Source organism: Apteryx mantelli, chromosome Z (assembly GCF_036417845.1).
Source record: "Apteryx mantelli isolate bAptMan1 chromosome Z, bAptMan1.hap1, whole genome shotgun sequence".
Lineage (NCBI taxonomy): Eukaryota > Metazoa > Chordata > Aves > Apterygiformes > Apterygidae > Apteryx > Apteryx mantelli.
In genome coordinates this window covers 18625629-18649952 of record NC_090020.1, presented here as the reverse complement: position 1 = coordinate 18649952, position 24324 = coordinate 18625629, and the positions used below count along the sequence as shown (strand labels likewise).

Here is a 24324-nt window from a genome sequence, read left to right as displayed (position 1 = left end):
CTGAAAATAATTATGTTTTTTCTTCTTCATTTTTCTTCTTTACTAATAGATCCACCATGTTTTCAAAGTAACATGGACCTCTCTATATCAATTACTTCCCTGCTCACCATAGTGCAAACATTCAGCATTTAAATTTTGAAGATTTTTCTTTTTTTAATATGCTTACAAAAAAAACTTGGAAATTGGAAGGCCTATATAATTAATGAAACATTACTAGTTAGGATCACACATTACTATTGACAACTTAAATGAACATTCATAGTGTTGAATTTATATAAAAACATACATTAGCAACACTAAGATAAGACCTCATTCACTTTTATTGAAAAAAGTTTTGCAACTTCCTGAAGTTATTTTGGATTATTACTAAAATATAGACAATGCTGAATATATAGTTAATTGTTATGAAGAACAGAAGTTTATTCAGCTTCTTTTTTAGAAATCTGATACACTGAGGTTAGCACAGAATAGACTCATTTCAAAAGTAGGTGCAAGACTGCAACCCCTAGGTAGCATAATTGGAGTGTATGGCACCTTCCTTTTAATAATCCCATTGCAGTATTTGTTAGGGCTGCAGACTTGATCCATCAGTATGTACAGATTTTCATCACTGAATTTGGTTTTCTCTCACTCTGTTTTTGTAATAAACAGTGGAGTTTGCTGAATTGAAATTGCATTTGCATCTGTTTAAAGCTCATCTTCAAGGAAAATTCAGATGAAGTTATGTGATCCTGACTAATTACTCCCATCTTTCTCAGGCCCTGAAAAGTTAACACAGAATTTCTATTTATTTAAATTTAGAAATTCATGGTATAAACTGTATTCTTGGTATTAAAACACTACTTAAGAGGATAGAGATTGTTCTAGTGATTATTATCATTATTTGTTTGTTTCACTGACTCTTTTATCACAGCTGTAAAAGAATGACTGTTCAGATCTGTTTCTGTAAGATGGATAAGCTATCCAGTGAACACAGTATAATTATTGACTGTGAAATTCAACTCAAATGAGTGGGTAAATTGTTTAGTATTTTAATATGCACCCTACCAGACATCTTGCCTTTCTCCTTCCCTCCCAACCTTGCTCTGCTGCTGATTTTCCATGAAACTGTTCGCTGGGAAATGAGTTGTGTTTGGGTAGACAGTGCTTGCTGTTTAGCTTGCTTGCAGGTGGGAAGTTAGAAAAACAAAAATATGCTCATTTTCTGCCCATCCAGCTTACATGTACTTTCCAGCTAACAAGCATCTCTGTTTAGACTGTTGATCTGCCTGACCAGGAGATGCATACTTCCAGTCCCAGATGCGTAAAGTTGCCTGTGCTGGTGCCTATCTGCAAAACTCAGGTCAAGTCTAAAGAAATTGCCCATTGAAGTCCAAGTTCAAATCTAATCCTTTGCTTTTAGATATTCCTGTAAATCACTAACACCTTATCATGAGTAGAAAGAATTCCAGTAAATGAAATCCTTCAAATAGCAGTTTAGATTTTATTTTGGTTTTTCTTCCACAAAATCCTTAAAATTTTGTGGGTTTTTTTGTTGATTTTTTTTTTTTTAACAAGCTTTTCTTCAGATGCATATTTTGGAAGAATATCCTGAAGTGTGGTTTTCTGTTTTCTTTAACTTCTGTGGAAATCTTATTCCTAATCCTTTTGTCATTTATGTTATGTAGGTATTCTTTACAGAAAGTTCTCTTTTCCTTTTTTGTAACTTATCCATTTCTTGCACAATCATATTTTTTCTTCTATTTAATTTTTTAAATAACATCCCTGAAGTGATATAGTTATCATGGTAGACCCAGCATGGAAAATCTTAGAAAATGTCTTTGCAAAGTTTGTTTCAGTTTTTTGCAGCTAATACTTCCTGCATAGCAGCTAAAGTACTTTTTTTTTTTTTTTTTTTTTTTACATTTGTATGCAACCATTTGAAGAATTCAATTTAAGTTGCAAGTCACTGAGTTGCAAGGCACTCAGTTTTGCCTTTGGGTATGGGGTGAACTGGATCTTACAGAAAGATTCATAGTATGTGATAATGTGATTTAAGATTATACAGGTATAGAATTAAGCTCACATGGGCATCGCCAAGTTCAGTTTCTTCTGACTATTGAATGTTGATTTAATAATATGAATAATACTTCACATTACTATTTTATATGCCATTTTCTACATTTCTTTTAAAGTTTGTAGAAACAAATTTGTGGGTAATTAAAACAGTTCCCTGTACCTTGTCATCAGAGTTTCAATGCCTCACCTTTTGGTGTAAAGCATAACAGCACTACCTTTTGAACTATCAGACAGACGATTTTGGTGGGCAGCTGAAGAGATAGCTGTGAAAAAGGATGCAACCATTTAAGTGGTTTAGGAGTGGTAATTGCTGGAAAACAGTGTAATCTAGTCTGTCTCTTCCTCCCTCCAAGGTGAAATCTTTTGTTGGAAGTGAGGAGGAGTTAGCTGGTGAGATGTGTCTGCTGGTTTAGGGAAGAAAATGATAAGAAAACAGGGGAGTTATGCCTGCACTCTGTTCTGCATGGTATCTCTACTCTGGGAGCATGATCACTGAGTTTTAAGGTCATGTACCATGCTTTTATCCACTCAAGAGCTGCAAAACAACTGCAGCAGACGATATGTTCCAAGAATATTTTTGTCTTCCATTAGTCTGGAAATGTCAGCTTGACCTTAGAATAGTTGTGTGTTATTATTGCAAACATAAGTCTGCAAACATATTCCTGATAAATGTAAATAAAAGTAGGAGACAACAAATTTTTTAATGTTCTGTCAGCACAAAAGTCAAAGTCTTTGTCCAGAGAGTTTCTCAGTATAAGGATATTTGTTCCGTTAGATATCAAATGTTTCTCACTTTTCCTCCTTCCCTTTCCCTCTCCCTTCTCTACTCCCCCAAAAAGGCCCAGGAAAATGCTGTGTGATCTGAAAGATGGGCACCTAGTAGAAGAACTCAGTAATGAAGATGTGTGCCATTTTTTACGTTTTTTTTCTTGAATGTCTGCTGCTAGTGTGATAAAATGGTGCCCTTAAAACAGTAAACTTTTTACAAGTGGAATAACTTATGTTTTGCTTTTCCAAACAGTCTAAAAAAGTAACATAATGAATACCATTTTGTGACGCTCTAGGCAAAGGTCTGTCTAGAATATTCTGTTTATTTTGAGAGTTCTACCTTAATTTAAGTTTAACATTGATGGTGAAACTGTTTGTGAAGATTGTATCATTTACCTCCTACATTTATAGTTAACTATGCTAAAATAGGTAATTGTTTCTACATATGTTTTATGTCAGTGTATACCTATTGATATTAAAACTTATTCACATATTATTGTAAAAGTACTCACACTCTTTGGGGGCAGCAGGGCATCTGGAAGTCTGTTGTACAGTTAAGAGGGAAAAAACAGTAGAATTCAGGAGTGCTTAGCTTTTTTTTTTTTCTAGAACACTTTTTACCTTCTTTCTTTTCTCCTGCTACATTTGTAAGAGCATTTTTCATTTGTTATAGTAATGCAATATTAAAACATTGGAAAGTAGGACAAAAGTCAGAATAAAAGAATTGCTCACTTTACCTATGCAAGTAGTCCTGTTGACTTTACTGGATTGTTCAAATGGGATGTTGGCAAATGGGATTTTTGTCCTTAGATCACAGTCATAATACGGTTAAATTAGTGTTGCATTGGGAGAGTTGATTTGAGAATTGACTGACCTGTTTGTATTTGCATTATTTTGCATGAATCTGTATTTCTGTTCTTGTTAGGTACATAAATAACAAGCGTGCACATATATGATATTAAAAATTCTTGTTCAAGATATGGTAACAAGCCACTTGAACTTTATTTTAATTATTTATTTCAGATGAAACTCTCACTGGGATCTTATTACTATATCTCATCTTAACTACCCACATAGAAAGGATGCAAATTATGATAGTTTGTGATCATGGAGTATTTCTCCTGCACCAGTACCGAAATGTGGCTTAGGCTAGCTTTGTCACATTTTTTGATATTATTGAGATATCTAAACATTACTTTATACTTTCAAATGCACATTCTTCATGCTAGAAGGCCATTTTTAGCTTCATGTTGTCAAAAGATTTTAATATTATTTTATTTTTTGGCTGAATTTGAAAGCATTGATGCTTTGAATTGATACATAGCATTTATTTGCTATTTATAGATGAAGAGAAAGAATTTGAAAATCTGAAAATAATGCAATCTGATTTCCAGTATTAGATCACCTCAGTGATCTGTCTACACCAGTGACTGGTAGAAGCTTCGGGGGGGGGAAGCTGTGAAAATTTTCCAGAAAAAATTTTCCTGTCTGCTCTTTCCTTGAGGCAGAAATATTTGTTTATCCTTGAAACATTAAGGAAAAATCCATTCCATTTCTAGTGACCCTTAGAGATGTCTCATTTTTCATTTTGGAGCTAACTTAACATTTCTTGTATTCTAGTAAGTTAGCTAGTAAGCTAAAGGTGATTGATCTGAAGTGGAAGCATTTCCACCTCTTAAATATGTTGCCTTTGAATTTTACAATGAATTTACTAAAAAAGTAAACTGAGGTGCCCAGTCTAAAATACCTCTTCATGATAGTTTTGTATACTGCTGTCATGTTTCCTCTTGCTAGTGTTTTGTCTAGAGTCCAGGTTTCTCAACCTCTCTTTCTGTGGAATTTTTTACAGGCCTCTGATTATTAATAACATCTTTCTCTGAATATCCACTATTTCTGCTCTATCCTTTTTTTAGATAGGGGGACCAGAACTGAATACAGTTTTCCAGGTGAGGGTAAACCATTTATTAATGTAATGACATTTTATTTTTAGTGTTATTTTCCATCACATTCTTCATGCATCCTAAAATTTGTTTCCTTTTTGACCACCATTGTGCACTTACTAGTAACCCACCTAAGGGTGGGAGGGGGAAGGGCTTTTGTAAATAAGTGAGGCACTTAGTTAGGCATGTGTACTTGTAGCAAAGAAGGGAGTTACCAGGTAGGTGACACAACAGTTTGAAAATGAGATTTCTCTGCTATTTAAGAGATATTCATATGGGTAGTTGATTAGCAAAAGCATTGTTGTTTGGTTCAGGACTGTAAAAATATTGAATAAGTGCTGAAAAGTAGGGGTGGGGGGGTGGGGGAACATACATTAAAAAAAAAAAAAAAACTCAAAACCCCCAAACTATTGGTATCTGTCAAGTTTTTCTTCTGTTTTCACTTTCCTAAACTAGTTGTGATGAGAAATAAGGGAATCTAATTTCCTGTTTTGGTGCTATGATGCACTGTGTAATATAAAATAAGACAAAAATTACATTTTTTTTATGCTGTGTTCTTTGTTACTTTAAGATATGTATGTATTTCATGCTGTAGTCCTAATTTTTTCCATCACTGTTTCTTTTAGTTCACATGATATCTGAATATTCGTGAACTTTCTTTCGATAGGCTGAAAGAACAAGAAAGAAAAGAAGCAGAAGAAGCTAGTCAGAAAGAAGTAGAAGAATGGGAAAAGGCACTTTTAGCTCAAGCAGCACCTACAAGGATGGAGACAATGTGGGAGATTCCAGCTATTGGTCACTTCCTTTGTTTAGCACAGCAGATTTTAAACTTACCTGAAATAGTGTTCTATGAATTGGAACGTTGTCTTTTAATGCCTCAGTGTAATGCTTTTTTATCTAAAATAATGACTTCTTTGTTAAGTCCTCCTCATCGCAGATCTACCTTACATCGAAGACCAACACTTCCTTACAGAGCTTGGGAAGCAGCACTTAGGCAGAAAGTACAACACTGGTATACTGTTGTAGGGCAGACTGACAATCCTAATAGCTGTGCAGAAAAACTTGGATTGTGTCCCCAGTTTTTTAAAGTTCTTGGAGAAGTTAATCCCTTGCAGGAAAAACCATTTCATGAACTTCCATTCTACCAAAAAGTGTGGCTACTAAAAGGTCTCTGTGACTTTGTGTATGAAACACAAAAAGATGTTCAGGATGCTGTGCTAGGTCAGCCTATCCATGAATGCAGAGAAGTAATTCTTGGTTATGACTACCTGGAGAATGCATATGTTCATTTTCCACAGTTCTGTGGTGCAGATGTTCGGATTTACAAACAAAAACCTTTTCAGGCTCCTGAATTTCCATCTCCTCCCATCAAAGTAAAAAAAGTACCACGGATCAAATTGGAGAGAGTAAAACACATAAGCAAAAGCAATGGGGACGTCAGCTCTGGTGGCAGAGAAGAGCTGATAGCTCGTTCCAAGACAGAACTGGGCAAAAATGTGGATTCCGTTGTTAGCTGTCCAAAAAAAAAAATCCACTCAGATAGGTTTACAGTCACCACAGAAGAGATGAAACTTAACTGTGAAATCAAAACTTCAGGAGTCTGTGACATCAAAAAAACTGCTTGCTGTAAAGAGAACTTGGAGAAGTTGATTAGTTCAGGAGAAACTGTTGGTGATCACCTTAGCCCAGAAGAAATATGGGCTGTAGAGAATGGACAAAGTTGTGCTGAAGCTACCAGAGTGAAATCTGAGATCAGCTCATTCCAGGAGAACACCCTGAAAACTTGCCAAATACATACTAATGGCAGTCATAATGACAATCCAGACATGAATCGCCACAAATTTAGTAAAGAAACAATGTTGGAGAACTCACTGCGAAATAATAAGAAACTAAAGCTTAACAAGTTGCGAGCAAAAAAGAAAAAAAAGAAAAAAAAGAAATTGAAAGACATTTTGAATGAAAATCTACAGAGAAAACTTGATGACTTACAAAGAAAGCGTGAGATTCATTTTCATTCATTCAAATCTTATAAATCTGAGATCCAGAACAAGTTGTTTATCATCAAAAAGAAAGCAAAACACAAGAAGCACAAATCTGGTAAGTTGACATTTTTATTCATATTAAAAATTAGTGAGATACTGATTTTGTATGTGTTTGTGTGCTTGAAATTGACTCCTTAGCTGATTAGGTCATGTTTCAAATTGTGAAATGGGACAGCATTATTGCATTACACTTTTCTGACATTAATTTTGATGTAAAGGTTTCCCATTCAATAACACAAGTATATGAAACAGGCTTATTGGTTGATTAAACCATGACTGATTTGCAGAATTTATCTAGAGAGAACATAAATCATTGGGGGAGTTTTTGTTTGTTTTTAAAAATTCTTAGGGAGAATGAATCTGACCCACCAGTCTGCTCCAGAGAGTGTGGCTTGAAGTGGCTTCATGCTCTCATAGCAATTGTGGAAATATTTCTCCTTTTTCTGATAATTTACCTCATCCAAGTTACAGAGAATGCAGAGTGATTGCATAAGGTCATGATTCTAAAATCATTTTTACTAGAACTGTTCAGTCTTAGGTCACCAAACAATAATGCTTTGACTGTGGGCCTGATCATGTTTCAGCCAACTTAGTCAAACAACTCAAATACAGTATTTTAGCAGATGGTATTTTTTTATCACAGATGTGGACAGTGTCTAGTTGAGGGTCACGGATAGGTGATACCTGATCCAGCAAGTTTTCCAGTTACTGAAAAATTTTAAAATAATTTTAAAGTGCTTAAGACAGTACAAGTTGTCAGTTGCTGCTGGATTTTTTTGATGTTGTATAAAGCACCCTAAAACTTGATCTGCCATCTTGTTAAGTCATAGGCTGAGGTATATGTGTTAGGTCTTAGCAGACTGCTTCAAACAGTGCATGTTAGGATACAACTGGTTTATTTTAGAACAGAGTGGATTGACAGGTAAATATTGGAGAAATCCCTTCAAAATTTTAAAGCAAGAGGCTGAAAACAAAAATCTCTGTGACAAAACATCTTTTAAAAAGGTAAAAGAATTCAGAGGACTGTTGCCAATACATTTTACCTACAGTTTGAGTGGTAGCTAATAAAACAATAATTTTAGATCCCAAGTATTTGTGCAAAATACTCAGACATCTCTTTTACCCTGTGAGTCGTAAACTCCTCTTTCCAAAAATATTTCTGTGCCCACATCCAAATATAAATACTAAGAGCTACAGTTTATGTATGTGGTATTCGGCACAAGTAATGTGACATATTTTACATTCAGTTTTGTGACTGTTAACTCTTCAAAAGTATCACCAATTTTCAGTCTTAAGAAAAAAACAACAAAAAAATTGAATAATGACCCTTGCCTAAAATAAGGGCCTCTCCATTTAAAGAACTATTGAAAAAAACTGAAGACAGTGTTCATTATTTTTTCTGCGAAAGGATTTAAATTATGTAGTTATCTCAATTGTAGCCCTAGTTTAACAATGCATGCTTAAAAATCTACTTTCTATGAAATAGACAATGTTCATGCAGCAGAATGTGTTCAGTTTTGAATAGATTATTGCTTTGAAAGATAACTACTGCTTAGAAAAAACAGAATGGCAATATTTGGAAGTAGCTTTTGAAGTTAATTGATAGGAAGAATGATGTTTATTGTGATTATTGCTTTTTTAAAATGTGTGTCATTTTATGAAAATAACAAAATAAAAGTTAGGAAAGGTATTTTATAGCCTCCATCATTATACTTTATATGCCTAATAACATCTTTCAAAATACATCATCTTTTTATAATTATGAATTGTTCTGTTTTTAAAAATGAGAAGAGAAAAACTTTAAAGTATTGTTAAATCATAAATACTTAAGTGTTATTTAAACTCTTCTAGAGAAATGCATCATTAACTGCAGTTATAGAAATCATTGTAATTTTGAAGAAAAAATTCTAATATTCTGAATATTTAATTTTTAATCTGTTCAAGACTAAAATTGTTGGTCTTGAAGGGTCAAAGACTTAATCTTGCACTGTTAGTGGAAATAGCACTCACTGTAATATGGTGAAGATCAATACCTAAATATAGGCAGTTCTTTCGGTTCAAAATTCCTGTCTTTTAATTGACACCATGGAGAAAAATGAAGCTCATTAATAAAACTGAAATCAAGACGGAACTTCCCTCCAGTCAGTTTTCAGTTTTGTATCTTATATATGAGGCACTGGATACTAAAAATGAAGACAGAAATCTCTGGGGATTTCTTGTAATAAATTCATATTTTATTTTCTGAAGTGCATATAGGTTTGGATTTGTTTACATGAGTCTTGGGAATACTGCGTTGAAACTGGTTAAAACTTGGTGATATTGCTAATATGTTTTTTATTGTCCTTTATTCTTTATGTTGAATTTTATTAGACCCATGAATTTTTAGGACCCAGTATATTTCAAAAGCTTACTGTAACAAAATAGTACTCTGCCTGTGTGAGAATACTTCAGTTGTAATTTGTGTTTTTCCATTTCTGAATAGTAAATCCAGCAGTAGAATACCTGTCTTTGCATATTGTATCACGAGGAGCTTCAGGTTGTCAGTGGTGATTTAATGTAGAAAATAATTACTGTATAGGTGTGTTAAGAATATATTTCTGTAACTGTAAACCAGTACCTACTGAGAAATAATGTCATTGTTTGTGTGAACTTTGGTTTTAATTACACGTATTTTCATAATTGGAGAACACTGCAGAGGTAGAATTAGTGTTGTCCTGGGCTGTAAAAAGGATCCTATTTTAGTCCTCCCTTGTCCTTTATCTGTTAATACTTTTTGGAAAATCACTTTTCTTATTCTGACCTCTTCTTCACTGCAAATTTTGTCCTTGCTGAGGAAGATTTCACCAGAACGTTACGGTATTATGAGAAAGAGCTTTTCATCTTGTGCTTGTGAAATCTCCATTAGTCCTGTAGCTGTTACTTAAAATGGATAGGCTTGGACTGGTGGAATGACTTCATGCTAATGACATGCTAAAGAAACTGAGTCTCGCTGTTTTGTCATATTTAAGGTTAAATAATACTCTCATAGAGCTCTTTCTAAGTTGCATCTTCAGTTTAAAGATGTCCCTGTGTTGTAGAACTCTGAAAGAGATTTGGTAATACCTGTTTTAAATTCACAGAGATGCTGATCTAAAGCTGATTATAGCCATAATCACTTTTTACTACATTTCTTAAAAGTACAGGAGGTAGAAGACATCATCAGGAGTGTAAAAAGTGAGCACCTTTCTTTAATTTTTTTTAACAAGATTACTTTTTTCCTATGGGTTCTGTAAGGGAGCTAAATGCAACTTTGAGTTGTTCATGTTTCTGTTAAGATGATTAGCACCTTCCTGAATTGCTGTTAAAAGTGGCCAGAATGTACCTGAAAAAAACCTCATTCTTGAACATAGACAGCTTGTGTGTTTTTTAGCTGAAAACTTCCCATAACTATTCTGAGCAAAACTTACTGGAGAACATTGCCCTGTTGTGGGCCTGCTCAAAGATGTGAGATGGATTTACAAGTTATGAAAAGGAAGATATAACCCTTTCATTGAATCTCTGTCTTTGAAGCAAGTTGAAGGTTATTACTGTGACAGTGTCCTGTGTCGGCGTTAATGGTCAGAGTTGTAATAAATGTAATGGAACATCTAAGTTCAGTGTGAACTGTGCTGTGAAGTAAGTTTTGGCTTCTTGCGTGTCTCCACGCTCAGAAAATAATGAAATTCTGGGCTGAATTGACTTATGTTTTACTGTGCTTGTAGATTAGATATGAAAAGACATCTGCACAGCAAGCATCCTCGTCTTTCGAAATGGTCATGAGTTATAGAGGATTGACAATTGATTGTTCCTTGACAAAAAGACAAGTTCGCAGAATAGTTTGGTAAACAACTAGTGTGCAAGGCATCCATTTTAAATGTAATTTATTACTGGTTTTAGTTAAATTAGGCTATAAATCCTTGACTTGGACTGTGACAGTGGTAATAGCCTTGCAGGATATGGACAAAGACAGCTGTGCAGAGGTAAATCATGAGGTACAACATCATGAGGTGCAGCAAGGATTGCAGTGTAAAAGTGTGAGAATTCTGTGACTGCATGAATGAACTTGTGACTGGATGAGTTTGAAACATACATGGTGCTAGGGAGAGGAGGAAGGAGGGACCAGAGGCTACTTGAAATAATTGTGATGTCCCTGAAGCAGAAGTTGAAGTAACTGTAAATTGAAACACTTACTCTGTTTGGTGTCATAGACCCTTTTTGATATCGTGCATACTTGGCCAGAACTCAAATAATTTCTTGACACAATTTCCTCTACAAGAACCTCAGTGTAAAATTTATACCCTATATTCATGCTCTAAAAGATTCATGGCAATCCACCTGCTTTAAGTCTATTTCACAGTATATTTTCTCTATTTCTGTATATGAAATCAAGAATTGCTTGAATGTAAAGGAATGAATTTTATAGTCTGGCAACAATTTAGCAGTGTCTGCTATACTGTCCTTGGGAGTTTCATATTCACCTTTGACTTCAGAGTTATAAAAATGTTATTACCATAGTATTGTTAAGCCCCTAGATTTGGAACAGCCCATTAGCCACGTTGAAAGCATTAAATGAGGTATTCTGCGAACACTTGTGGTTTCTTCTGTTTTGCAAGTAGTAACAAAGTTCTCAGTGCGTCACAATGCAGTGTTTGTCAGTCAACATTAATGTCTTCAAAAACATGTACCACTGAGGTTTTACTGGATTTGCCTATGTTGTTCTGTAAGTCAGCATTATTGATGCGCTTGTTGAGACCTGCTTTGCTGTTTTGACTATAAACAAGTGCATGCTGTGTCGGTATGGAAGCTTCAGAAGTCTTTTGTCAACTTCATTTTCCAGATTATTGCACAGTATGTTTTTCTAAAGGAAGAACTGTTGGAATCAGGATAGGATAAACCTACATCAGGAGAATAAAATAAAAGTAAGACATGCTTTGTAGCTGCAAAACATTTGAAAGTCATAAAATGTTTCTTGCAAATGAACAGAAAAGCTTGGGTCAGCTTTTCTATTCAAAAACAGTGGAGTTGCATCTAGAAAGTCATGAGAAAATACAGGAATTTTTGCAGTTTGAAGGACTAGATAACTTTATTTTACCATGATGAAAAGGAAAAACACCATTTTTCATCCTTCTCTATGGGAATGAGGCTTTGTTGCATAAGCTGCAAAGATTGCATTGGTATGCTCTATGATTTTACCACTTTGTAATTTGAAGGAGAGATTGAAGTGTAAAAGGTCTGAAGTTTCATGCTTCATAACAAAAAGTTTTACCAAATCTTCAGAAATTTTGCTGATTTCAGGTCAAAATGATTTACATTTTGATAACTGATAAATGAGTTACATTGCCCCTCAGATAATTTATGAATGTCAAGAATATTTCTGTGGGTTAGTATTTTGTTTTATTTTGTTTTGGAGGTAAAGAAACATAGAGAGATAGGGATAGAAGAGACCTGAAAGATCACTTATTTCCTCTACCTTCTTCAGCCCATATAGCAAAACCAACCGTTTCTGAAGATGGCTTCTTTCTGAGTTGTATCTACCCTGAATCTGTCTGATGGATTTTTTTTTTTTTTGATACTCTTAATTAGAATTGAAGCCCTGTTTTTTTATGTTAGTTTATTAATTGCCTGAAAATCTATTCAGTCACAATATCTATGGAATTTGTTTTGATTTGAAAGGAAAAACTACAGTAGCTAAACATCTTCTGGACCTATTGAAGTTCAAAATAACACCTAAGAGGTTGTTTTCAGAGCTCTTAGGTAATAAAATGTTTTGGTTTGTTTTGTTTTTTTCCTACTCAGTACCTCTTAGAACAGAAGTGTTCCAATAAGATGTAAGGTTGTGTCAATACTTAAAAGAACAAATATGAAAGATCTATGGATCTGATTTTTTCTTAATCTCAGCAGAATTTAACAAATGATTTATAATAATCATAAATACCTACTATTAATTTTTTATTAAATTGATAACACACAGCTTTTAAAACTACCAGTGAAAGATACCAGTCAAAGAGATAAAATAATCCCATAGGAGTTGACACTAGAACAGTCCATAACTCAAAACACAATTAATTCAGGGGAGTCAGATTCCTTCTGCTTGACCTGTTGTGTCTGCTGTCTTTTTAGCATTAAAAATTAAACAGCAGTGGTGTAAAACACATTCATATCTGAATTATGTTTATTTGATTATTTTGGTTTAGGTTTGTTACTTAAAATACTGTCTTTGATCTGAGTCAAACATGAAACCTTGAATAGCCTACTTCAAACATGAGCAGAAATATTTCAGTTGTCTTCCAATGTAACGTTCACATACTTTGAAACAGACTTTTTTGAGAACAGTCTTTGTTTCATATTCGTTTTAATACCTTCTGTTACTGCTGCTATTGGCTTATATTAACACTGACCATGCAGGTTTTCTTCTTCGTCATTCTTCAGTCACTGAACACTGTTACCTGGTGGGACAGGACATCCTCCAAGTTAATGTTACTTGTGCCTGCATAATACAGTTTCTAGCTTGCCCTACAAATGAATAAGGGTTTGCTTGATTTAATTAATTGTGGAAGACCCATATCATACTGCATTCTTGCCCTGAGACAGAGTTTGTCTCCATTCAGAAAAAGCAGTGGTATGGTAGCAAAAATGCTGCATAACCACTGTCTTTCACTGCAGATGGTGTGTGTTTTACCAGTATTTTTGTTTCAGATCAATATCCAAGTGATTTGTGTCAGCAGGTGAGTCTGGAAATGTACAAATTAAACTATTTGTCCTTGATGCTGCTATGAACTCTGTGTACAAGTTGGTAGCATGTTATTGCAGAGAGAAAGAAAATTGCGTTAAATTCATGAAGAATTTTTGTGCTATATCCAGACATAACTGAATTATAGTTTAATTTATGACCATATCTGTTGTAGTTTGCTTGAAAAAAAATAATTGTGTGCGTGCTCTTTATCTTCTGGCAGAGAATGAAAAGGACTGTTTATTTGTTACACAGTCCTGATTTGCTCACTGAGCCCTAAAAGGGCTCTTGAGTTAGATAGCTATAGTTGTCCCCTCCCCAGTCTCAGGGACAGCTCAGCTCTCTGTTGGTATTGAAGGTAATATACTGATAGCTAATACTCTCCTGCAGTATGGAAGACAAAAAGAGGTAAGAGTCACAACTTCTGTCCAAGGTAAGCTGTCTCATACCTCATTCCTCTTCCTCCTGACCCAAAACCCAAGTGAGGTGTGGAGTCTGTTGGAAAAGGCAGTGTGGAGACATCATTAGGAATGAGCAAGTTTTGTGTGTATTTTTAAATAAAGAATTATTTTCTTTATACAATAACATTATTGTATAATTCTGGCAAGTGAGATGAGGGAGGGTTTTTTTGTTTGTTTGTGGGTTTTTTTGGCAAGTATTGACTATATTTCAAATTAAAGTTTAAATCAAAAAAGTAAAATTTTAGCTTTAATTGCAAGTATTGCTTTATAGTGGAAAGTAGAATCAGAATAATTCAGTATTTATCAATATTTATAAAATGTTTATCAAACACTTGTCCAAATAAATACTTCTCTATCCTGCAAAAAATAATCTAATGTTGTAGCTCTTGCTGGATAGAGGGGCAACTGTCTCAAGGAGGTAGGCCTAACAACAGCTTTTATATAGCTGCAGCTATTGAAGGAAGTGGCCTCTTCAGATATTTCAAGATCATGGGGTTTGTTTTTTTGTTTTATGTTTTTGTTTGTTTGTTTTTTACTTTTTTATTTTTTAGCTTGGGAAGGTCTTAATTTGTTTTGGTGAGGAGTGTTTTAATCATTACCTCCTTCATGGTTAGGAGGGGTATAAACAAGTAGAATGGGCAAAAGCATTAACTATTTTATCTTGCATCTGTGTAGTGCAGCCTTGAGTTACTGATTCTTATTTATTTACTTTTAATGTATGTTTACTGTGTAAAGCAGTTTTGATAGGAAATGTTGGTTGGAAGGAACTTTCAGAGGTCATCTAGTCTGACCTCTTGTTTGAAGTGGGACTGTCAAAAATGCTATATCAGGTCAGCTATGGCTTTGTCTAGTCAAGCCTTGAAAACTTCTAAGGATGGAGATTTATTAATTTCCCCCCCATACCAGGAGAGTTTTTGTACTGGACTGATTTGGGGGAGGAAGGAACGTTATGCGTCAAACTATTGTTAAATAGCTTATAAAATTTGACTAATAAAAGCTGTGGACTAAGAAGTAGGAAATAAGCAGGGCATGTTGGATAGGAATAGGTGATTTGAAGAAATAATGCATATCAATTTGTTTATTTTAATTATTTCTTAGATGTGTTTTTCTAGCTCTAATTGCTTTCATTCAGCAATTTCACTCAGCAATTCAGCAATTCATTCAGTGTGTTTGTACACTGAGTATGTTCTAAAAGGTACTATGTGCTATGATTCAAAATACCTCTAGCTACTGTCCGTAACATTATTTCATTTGTTGACAGAAGTGATTTAAGGCACTTTAAACAGCCTTCATCTAGGATAATAGTCAAAAGAGCTCTAGGAGATCTCACTGGAGTGGTTTTAGAAGTTGCCACTCAGGGTACTTTTTCAGCCCCTTAGTAACGTTACTCTCCACGCAGAATCTGTGCCATCCTCAGCCTGCAAGTATAGCTTAAACCCATCAGCAATTTAAGCTAAATGACGAGGCTTTGCAGTGGCATGAGTAAAGGGTGCCCACTTGTTCCATGCTACATGCAGCAGAGACAGTAGCAGGCAGCAGGAGAGGATGACATCCCTAACCCTGGATTGTTTTGGGTGTACATGTCTGCTTGTGGTTCGAGAATCTAAACTAGTAGATCTTGATAGATTTTTAAGGGAGAAATCTGATTCTTGGTTGATTTTTATCTGAAGAATTTTCCTTTAAAGGTAAATAAACTTGAATATTTTTTGGTATTAAAGATTATTACTCAGTCAATTTGGGAACTGGACTTAGGTGCAGTGTTACAGTGCAGCTGCGTTGTCTCAGAAAGAACCAAATAGATTTCTTTAAACCCATTCTTCATCATCTTTATGATCTCTGGTGATTTTTCTTTAAAAAGCTATTAAAGAAAAAATTTCCTTTAAAACTTGGAAAACATATGCAATATTATTTCTGTATTTAACAAGAAGCTAGAGATGACATTTTTTAAATAAAGAGATTATTAATTCTGTTGCTGCAACTCTGTTTGAATGTAAAACTGTTCTTTTATAAAGATATTAAGTTAGAAGTTGAGAACTAGGAAATGTCAAAGTTAGTTTGCTGCATACATTAATTCTGTCCCTTTGTGCAAACATTTGTAGTGTTTTCTTTCTTCAGTATGTGATATATGACTGTGCCATAGGATGTTTGCTGTGTATAGTCACAAAGTAGGAAAGAGATTATGATGTTGCACTGTACAGATATATTCTTAGCTTGTGGAGGATGTTAGTCTGGGAAATAATTGTGCAAGACCTCTGCTATATGTAATCTAGTAAATTTCCTTTATGATGTCCTATTATATTTTCAAAGACTTTTTCCTTGATATAGTTTACAGTGAAGGTGAGACTCATTTTCCTTGTGCTTCTATTCAGTTTTTTATTCTTCTTGTTCTTTTTATTACCCTATATCTTCCTTACTGCATGCTGTTCAGATGCTGCTGTGAAGGCAGAATTATGTTTCTTTTTTCAATTAATTCTTCTTAATAATTGATTTTCTGTTTTTCAGAAGGGAATATTGAGAAAAAGAGACTATACGTCCATTGACTGCTATTTTTTCAAAGTATATTGCATCACACAGCATCTGATATGCTAAAAATGGTTTTCATTTTAATTGTATTCAAATCTTTCTTAGATAAAGCTAGACAGTCTAGCAACCCCACTGTTTTTTAACACTTTATATCCTTATCTGATAAAGTTCTTTTACCATGTTAAAACAAGAAACCATATGACCAGACTTGTTTTTGAGTTGGTTTGTCAGAAGTCATACCAGATGTGTGCTTTAGTCCATTTAATGGATAGCACTGTTCTCAATATTAGCAAATAAGTTTTCAGTCCTACTGGATCCATGAAATACATAATAGAAATGTTGATATTATGGAACAATTTCAAAATTTTTTTTACACATCATCAAAATGTTTTGGTCACTGATTTAATATGCATGCTTCTACATTTTTATCACTTCTTCTGTAGCATGAAAACATCTCTAGCATATCCTCTTTACGTAAAGAAAGGAAAGAGTATGACCCACCAAGAACTTACAAAATGCAGAGTAGTTACAGTAGTGTTACATGTGCTATTCAGTCCTGTTGTAAACCTCTCCTTTATTAAGGAAAAGGACTTGAAAAATATAGCAGTATTCTTATGCTGTTGATAGCTCCTATGCTGATGCTCAGTTGATCTTTCAAATATAATTTTACCTGATTATAATGTATTTGTGTGTATGTATTTTAACAGTGTTTGAAGCTTTTAACTAGGTTATTTACTACTGAAGTATCATTATTGAATATTGAACATCTATTCAAATAGATTTCTGTTGAAAGCAGGAAATTACTGGATCAAAATATTACGTCAATTAAATGGGATACTTTTCTTCATATAAGGCTGGATTATCTTTCTAAAATGTAAGCAAGTAAAACAACCCTATTCTATAAAGAAATGTACAAATAGTTTTAGGTCTCTTACATGTTCAGAGTTTACATATAGGTTGAGGAGAGTACTTTGAAAATTTTCCGATAAATAGCATGCTACATTCTTCCATGCTGGTTTCATTTACTAATTATTTAGTTTCAACATAGCTTTGGTGCCTATATAGTTTTTGTCCCTTTTGAAAATCTTTTACAAGAATTGTTATCTGTGAGGGGTTTTGGTTTGGTTTGGGAGGGTTTTTTTTGGTAGTTTGGGACTCCTTTAAATTTTGTTATGTGTTCAGTATGTGGAGTTTCAGATCTACATTCATAGTAGCAGTCCATCTAGCCCAGTGCCCTATCTCTTAAGTGGATATTTTCAGATTCAGGTAAGATGTTCAGAAAACCTCACAGTGTAATAAATTGAAAAAAGAATTTTGATTTTTTTTCCTGTTTTAGTTAATGATTGATACGTATCTTGAGATATGAAGAAAATTGGGTGGAAAGGGCGTTACAGGAAGGCGTTTACTTTCTTCTGAAATGTTAAGTTCTGCCACAGCCAGAATAAATGAAGTGGTAATCTGATTTCATTGGTAACTTCAATGTATCCGTTTGGGGATTTCTAGAAATTGCTTCTGCTTTGAGGGTGTGTTTTACTGTAGCATACAGAGGTCCCAGGCCCTAGTGTGTGGATAACTTGCAGAACTGTCAGAGAACAAATCTTGCAGGTAAGATACTATATTTCTTAAGTTTATGGAATAAGTTCTGGATTTTGCTCCTTCCAAAACAGTGGTGTGAATGTTTCTTCTCCGACTTGATAAATTTCTTGAAGTAGTGTCTTAATTTTTAGGTGGTATGTTTTGGGCATTATAATGGGTTTGGTTTTTGTTTAAAAAAAAAAATCTGCCATGCACATATGTTTGTAGTTTAATGTTTACTTTTGCTGAGTCTAGTTCTGATTCATCATGTTTACGTGACTCGCCATCAGCCATCCGTTAGTTATAATTTAACTTTCAAGGCTGTATGTAATTTGGTTTTATTAATGAAGTGCAATAAACAACATTATGAAGCTTTTTTCTTTTAATCTTAAAAGGAAAAAAATCGATATCTAAAAAAGCAATCACAAAGAAGAGGAAGGCTGTCACAAAGTCTACCATACCAGAATTTCAGGTAAATGATTTTTTTGATTTCTGTTTTTAAGCCCTTGAAATCTGAATGTCTTTAAACTCCTTCAGTCTTTGGCAGAGACCTTGGAAATCATAATAGAAGACAAATTGCCTTTTTCCAGTTACAGCAGATCAAAAGGCTTAATCTTAGAATACTCTTCAATGTGCATTTCACCTTTTCTTGGTAGAGAATGTTATAGCATTTTTACTACGTGCAGTTTACATAGCATTTCCCAGTATTATTTAAGAGCACAAATGACTTTGATAAAGCACAAAACTTGGAAACCTAATAGTGGTTCTTCTGTTTTATAAGGTAGATACTACCAAATATATGCATTTCTGAATAAAATTATTAGGGTTTTGCATGAGGTGTGATGTTATGATCCTTGAACTGAGAATATTTAGCTCAATTTACTGAAGGCCTTGCAAAAAAAAAAAAAATCTAAACTAATGTGCTCATCTTGTTTGTAACTTTTACCTCTTATCTGCACATGACCTTTAGACCAGAGAAGAGAGTGCTTATCAAAATCATCTCTTTTTTATGATTCTATAACAGAAGTATTATAGTAATTCAGTTGTCACAATTTGTGTGTGTATGCTTACTTGGATTGAAATTCTCCTTTGATTATAAGATTATTTAAAACTTATTTTGAGAAAGCAGTCTGCAGTAGACCATCATTAAATCACAACTATTCTGTAAAATGCTCAAACTGAATCTGTTTCTTCTATGATAATGTAGTGTTTCAGGTGGAGCTAGTAGAATTCCTGGTGATAAAACTGGTTAGACACTATTTAAACGTACATTGACTTTTGTCTATAACCTCATGGTAGGTGCTAGAACTGCTTCTGGCAACTCCAGGAAATAGTTGAAGTGTTTAAAAATTTGTATTTTTCGCAGTGCATTAACTACATTGCATGGATGTTCACAATTAATAGATATAAATTCTTCTTTACATTATTAAACTGCTGAATATTCTGTCTAAAAAAATATCTAAAACTTAGCCTCACTTTTTAGTTAAACTGTGTTAACTGCACAGTTACATATCTAGCCTATGTATTATGTTAATTAAAATGTGATTAAAAACCTCTTTTGATAAGAGTTGGGCTTTAGATCTGTTTTAGGTGAAGCTAAGATCTGTTAGTACCAGCAGTTCAGTCTTACTAAGGAGGTTACTAACTATAAATTTCAAGAGGGCAGGGGAGACTAATATGACTGTTGCAAGCATTTGCAAATATTAAAACATTTGTATTTGGAATACTACTAAAACTTTTAGAGAAGTATAAAGCATGCTTTTTTTTATGCTTACTACTCCACATACTTGGGTGACCAAATTTAATAAATTATGTAACTGTTTGAGAGTGAGAGTATAATTTTAACTATTTGATAACGCTTCTCAAGTCTTTACTTGCCCTATGAGTTATGCAAGAGGGAGTATAACTGTAAGAATACTGTTAATCATTCTTAAATGCCAGTTCTTTAATAAACAAAACCTTTTTGAAAACCTGTAAGTTGTTTTATATACCTGTGCCTATTAATATGAAAAATCCTCACATTTTAAAACCCATAATGCACATGATTTCATAAGAACAGATCCTATACTTACATACAAATCTTTTACCTAAAAAACAAAATCAAACTTTAAAGATGAGCAAATTAGTATTTATACCTCTTTTAATATCTGCAGTGACCCCAATTCTGCATTAAAATCAATTATTAACAAACAAATTCAAGAGGTGAGTGTACTAATTAATGCTAAAGTTTAGAGTGCTGTTTGTAAAGATCTGCTTGAGGGAACACAACAGATTTTTCTGCTATTGTAGTTTGAATGTCAGGAGCAAAGCAATAAACACAAATTGGTGATCATCACTCTATTTGTATGTGATTTCAAATCTTTATGAAGGTCTTAGCTCAACACTGCTTTAAAAAAAAAGGGAAGAGTTGAGGATGCAAATTGTCATCTTTATAGAATAAAAACACATGATTTTAATATTTTGAAAATGCAAATGATTGAGAAGTGACTTGACAGGTTCATAGATCATGATTTTGCAAGTTAGCTGTTTTATATTTATTTATTTATTAAGAAATTCTGAGTCCCAAGTTTATAATTCTTGTTGCTTTTTAGTATCTTAAAGAAATTACAGTAATTTACTGCTATACAGACAGTTTACTTCAGGTAATAAAGTATATTTGTGTTTGATAATAAGTGCTTTCTAAATCTTCCTCTTTTCCCTGTACATAATATATACATGCAGCTATATATATCTACATGTATGATAAGTATAGAAAGAATATACACATTTTAAGGAAATGGGGTAAATCTCTGGCTTTTTTATCTGTGTCATAGCAGAATTTCATTTTTTATAATCTCTGGTCTATAATGAATACAAATATCAAAAGGGGGATATATGATTACTTTCCAGTTGGAAACAACAGCAATAAATAAAGCAGGTTCATGGGGGGGGAAAAAAAAGGAAATAAAAGTAATTTACACTCATTGCCTAAATAACCTAATTTAGGCACATAACTCACCTGAATTGCATAAAAGTTACTGAAAATTGCTAAAAAAGAATTTTTCTGAAGTTCTGGCTGGTTGAAGGGGACCAAAGAGGGAGCATCAGTGATCTAGAGGAGTGTATGTTAGGTATGCATTTATGAATAGATCCACAGAATTAGATTCTTTTATAGTGGTGAAGAGTCTATTTATAATTTCTGAGACATCACTGGAGACTCCCAAGTTGTAATGGAACTTACAAAAATCTGGGGAGATATCTTATTCCTGTCTTTCCTCCTGAAGGTTTTAGTAATCAGTAGGATATCTGAGAGGTCACCAAGATCTGAGACTACATCTTAGTGGAAGAAGTTGAACACTGAATTTTCAAACTCACTGGAAAACTAAATACCTGCAGCTTCCGTTGTTTTCTGTTGAAAAAAACAACGCTTAGTGCCTATGAAAATTTAACTCATATGTAGTAAGTTCTGACCCTGATTTGAAAATACCTGTGTTGAAGTTAGCATATGCATGAATAGCCTTTAACAGAAATACTCACACCCTGGAACTTTAAGCAACTGCACAGTGTTCTAGAGACAGGAACTACTATGTCACTACTTTTGGTAAGTCATAAAAGAAACATCTTTTTCTTTTTCAGATTCTTTTTCTCATGATAGTTAATTAGAAGGCATCTTCTTCAAGAGCAGTATGTGAAGCTGCAGTGAGCTATCAGAATGCAACAGAATGATTAAACTGACATTATCATCTTCCTTTTTGCATTCATGTTAACTTACCTGGTAAAACATATAAACGAGTCTAGGCAACACTGCTTGCAGAAAACTGAATATCTAAGTTCAGCCAGTTAACAACCGCGAGCAAAGAACAGTATGCAACATACATTGGAGTCGCATTATGAGAAACAGCTGCTAAACTCCATATCAAATTGATCTGAAGAAAATTAATCTCCTTTTACTGTGGTTACTGACTGTAAATCAGTAGACAATTAAAAGGGGGGAAAAAATTGTCTCTGAATTCTCTGCCTAAAATGATAAAGGGATTATTTATTCTTTTGCCATATATTGAAAATTAAATGAAGTCATAAGTTAAGCCTGTCAAAGTGAGAAAGTAACAGCCTGTTTCAGCTGTTATTTGTTCTTCATCCAAAGTGATTTAAAAATTGATAGTAACTTCATTGATCTTTTTAGGTCTTAGTTGTGCCTAAAATCTTGGCCACAAAAATGTTAAAATTTCGAGGTCAAGATTCTAAAATTTGGGAAATCCCTAAATTATTTATCCTTGTGTTTGTTCACTCCTCTTTTGCATATGAAATACAATACACTTTTAAATAACTATGCTTTTCATCCATTCCTTAAAATTCTTGTTTTTTTCCATAAATAATATGGGAAATGTTTGGAAAATGCAAGGAGTTTCAGAGGTACACACTGATTGGGAAGAAGTTATCATTGGTCCTCATCTCAAGTCCTAATGTTAATGAAGAAATACAAATTTTTTATCTTGGACCTTTTTGTGGATGCTCTCAGTATAATATGTGTTTCAGACACTAAATTTCTTTTGACAACAAATTGTCTTAGCTGAGCTGCTGCTGTTTTCCTTGTTTTACCAGTGAGGAATTAACACACAGGTATTAGGCTCAAACATCCACCTGTTTTCATGCCAAGTTGGGACTTGGAGGTTTGTTTACCTTTCTTTGTCCCCCAGCCCCAAGACAACTTAGCTTTATATATTGATATTGTTTTTCCATTGCTGTAGTTTGGATTGGTACACAATAAACAATTTTGCAGATCAATCCTCCTGTCTCAAGTGACTATTCTGAAAATGAAACAGGACAGGGACCTGTGAAAAGTTTTGCCGCACGAGTTGTCTGATGTCATGCAGGAGCTCTGTGGTAGAGTTGGTATTTCAAGGACATCATTCAGCTAATGTAATACTGAAGTGATCCTTCTTGCAATCTATTGCGTTACTTAGTTCATCCACTTCTACCTCTGCAGCACATGTAGCACAGAGTTTTATGGGCAGTATCCTTCTTAGCATCATAATTCTGCTTTATCTTTGATCCATGGTACACTGAATTAAGCAGGTCCTCCAGAAGAAAATAAAAAGCAGTGATACAATTAAAAACTGAATTGTCAAGTACATAGCCAACAGGATGAATTACAGTTGTAGAGGGGAGAACTTAATCTGGGCCTTTCTTGGCTTTTGTCAAGAGCTTGATCTGACAAATGTTCACATTTTTGTGTAATAATACGGTATCACAGATTTCTCTTCAGACCAGATGGGAGAAGACAAGCCATTATGTGGCTTCCAGTTTACATTTATATATTTGGAACGTGTACAGGGCAGAGGTCCAGTATTGAACCTAAGAGAGTTACACATAGTAACACAGTTTTCTGGGTCAAGAGAGAAATCTTTTGCCAGTTGATTTTACACATATTTTCTACAGCAAGACGGTGGTAACTTCCTCATTCATTCTCTATTTTAAGCTTGATAAATGTAAACACTGTAAACTTGATAAGGGTAAACATTTATTTCGTGTTGTTGCACTTTCCCAATCCTGTCAAACATACGCAAGCATTATGAAAAATAATAATTGCGTTTATGTATTACAGGTTTCTGAAATACATGCCTTTTGCTAAAGGTGTCTGTTCTGTATTTTAATAATGAAACAACATGGTTGATCTTTTTTTATTATTATTTGAGTTTTTTCCAAATCTAAAACTTAATGTGCAATTGAAGTAAAAAAAAAAATGTTGTTATGAATTACTGATTTAACAAAAAAATTATAATAGCATTTTTGGTTTTGTTCTGTTTGTATTTGATTTTTCTAAAGTGATTTCAATGTTGTTTTCAGTGGTAATAAAAGAATCTTTCCACTTAAGGTTATTCAGAAAAAAACAAGTTTTAATGTACAATAACCTGAATGAAAGCTAATAGTTTAATAATTTCTAGTTTAAGAAGTCTTTAATTGCCCTAAATTATGGTAAGCCAAAATTTACAGATTACTTTTATTTGTTGGCAAATTTGTTTGTCCATTCTCAAAGGAAATATGTAAAAAGATGTTTTCTAAAGACATGAATAGGAGGAAGCTGCAATACACTAAATATAGTACTCTTGTTAAAACCATATTATTTTATAAAAATGGCTGGATTTATTAGGTTATGTTTCTGGAATAGTAAGTGTAACCATATGAAACTTAATTGAGGTAGAAGTTTTAGCAATTGTAATTGTTATAGA

The 24324-nt window shown here is 33.7% G+C and overlaps 1 protein-coding gene across 1 annotated transcript in view; it reads left to right on the top strand.

Moving 5' to 3' along the window:
* Positions 1 to 24324, top strand: part of BRD10 (bromodomain containing 10) — a 56445-nt gene that overhangs the window by 12096 nt on the left and 20025 nt on the right. The window contains exons 3-4 of the mRNA XM_067316024.1: positions 5434 to 6863; positions 18511 to 18587. Of these exons, the coding sequence (XP_067172125.1) occupies positions 5434 to 6863; positions 18511 to 18587 (1507 nt within the window). The remainder of the gene's footprint in view (positions 1 to 5433; positions 6864 to 18510; positions 18588 to 24324) is intronic.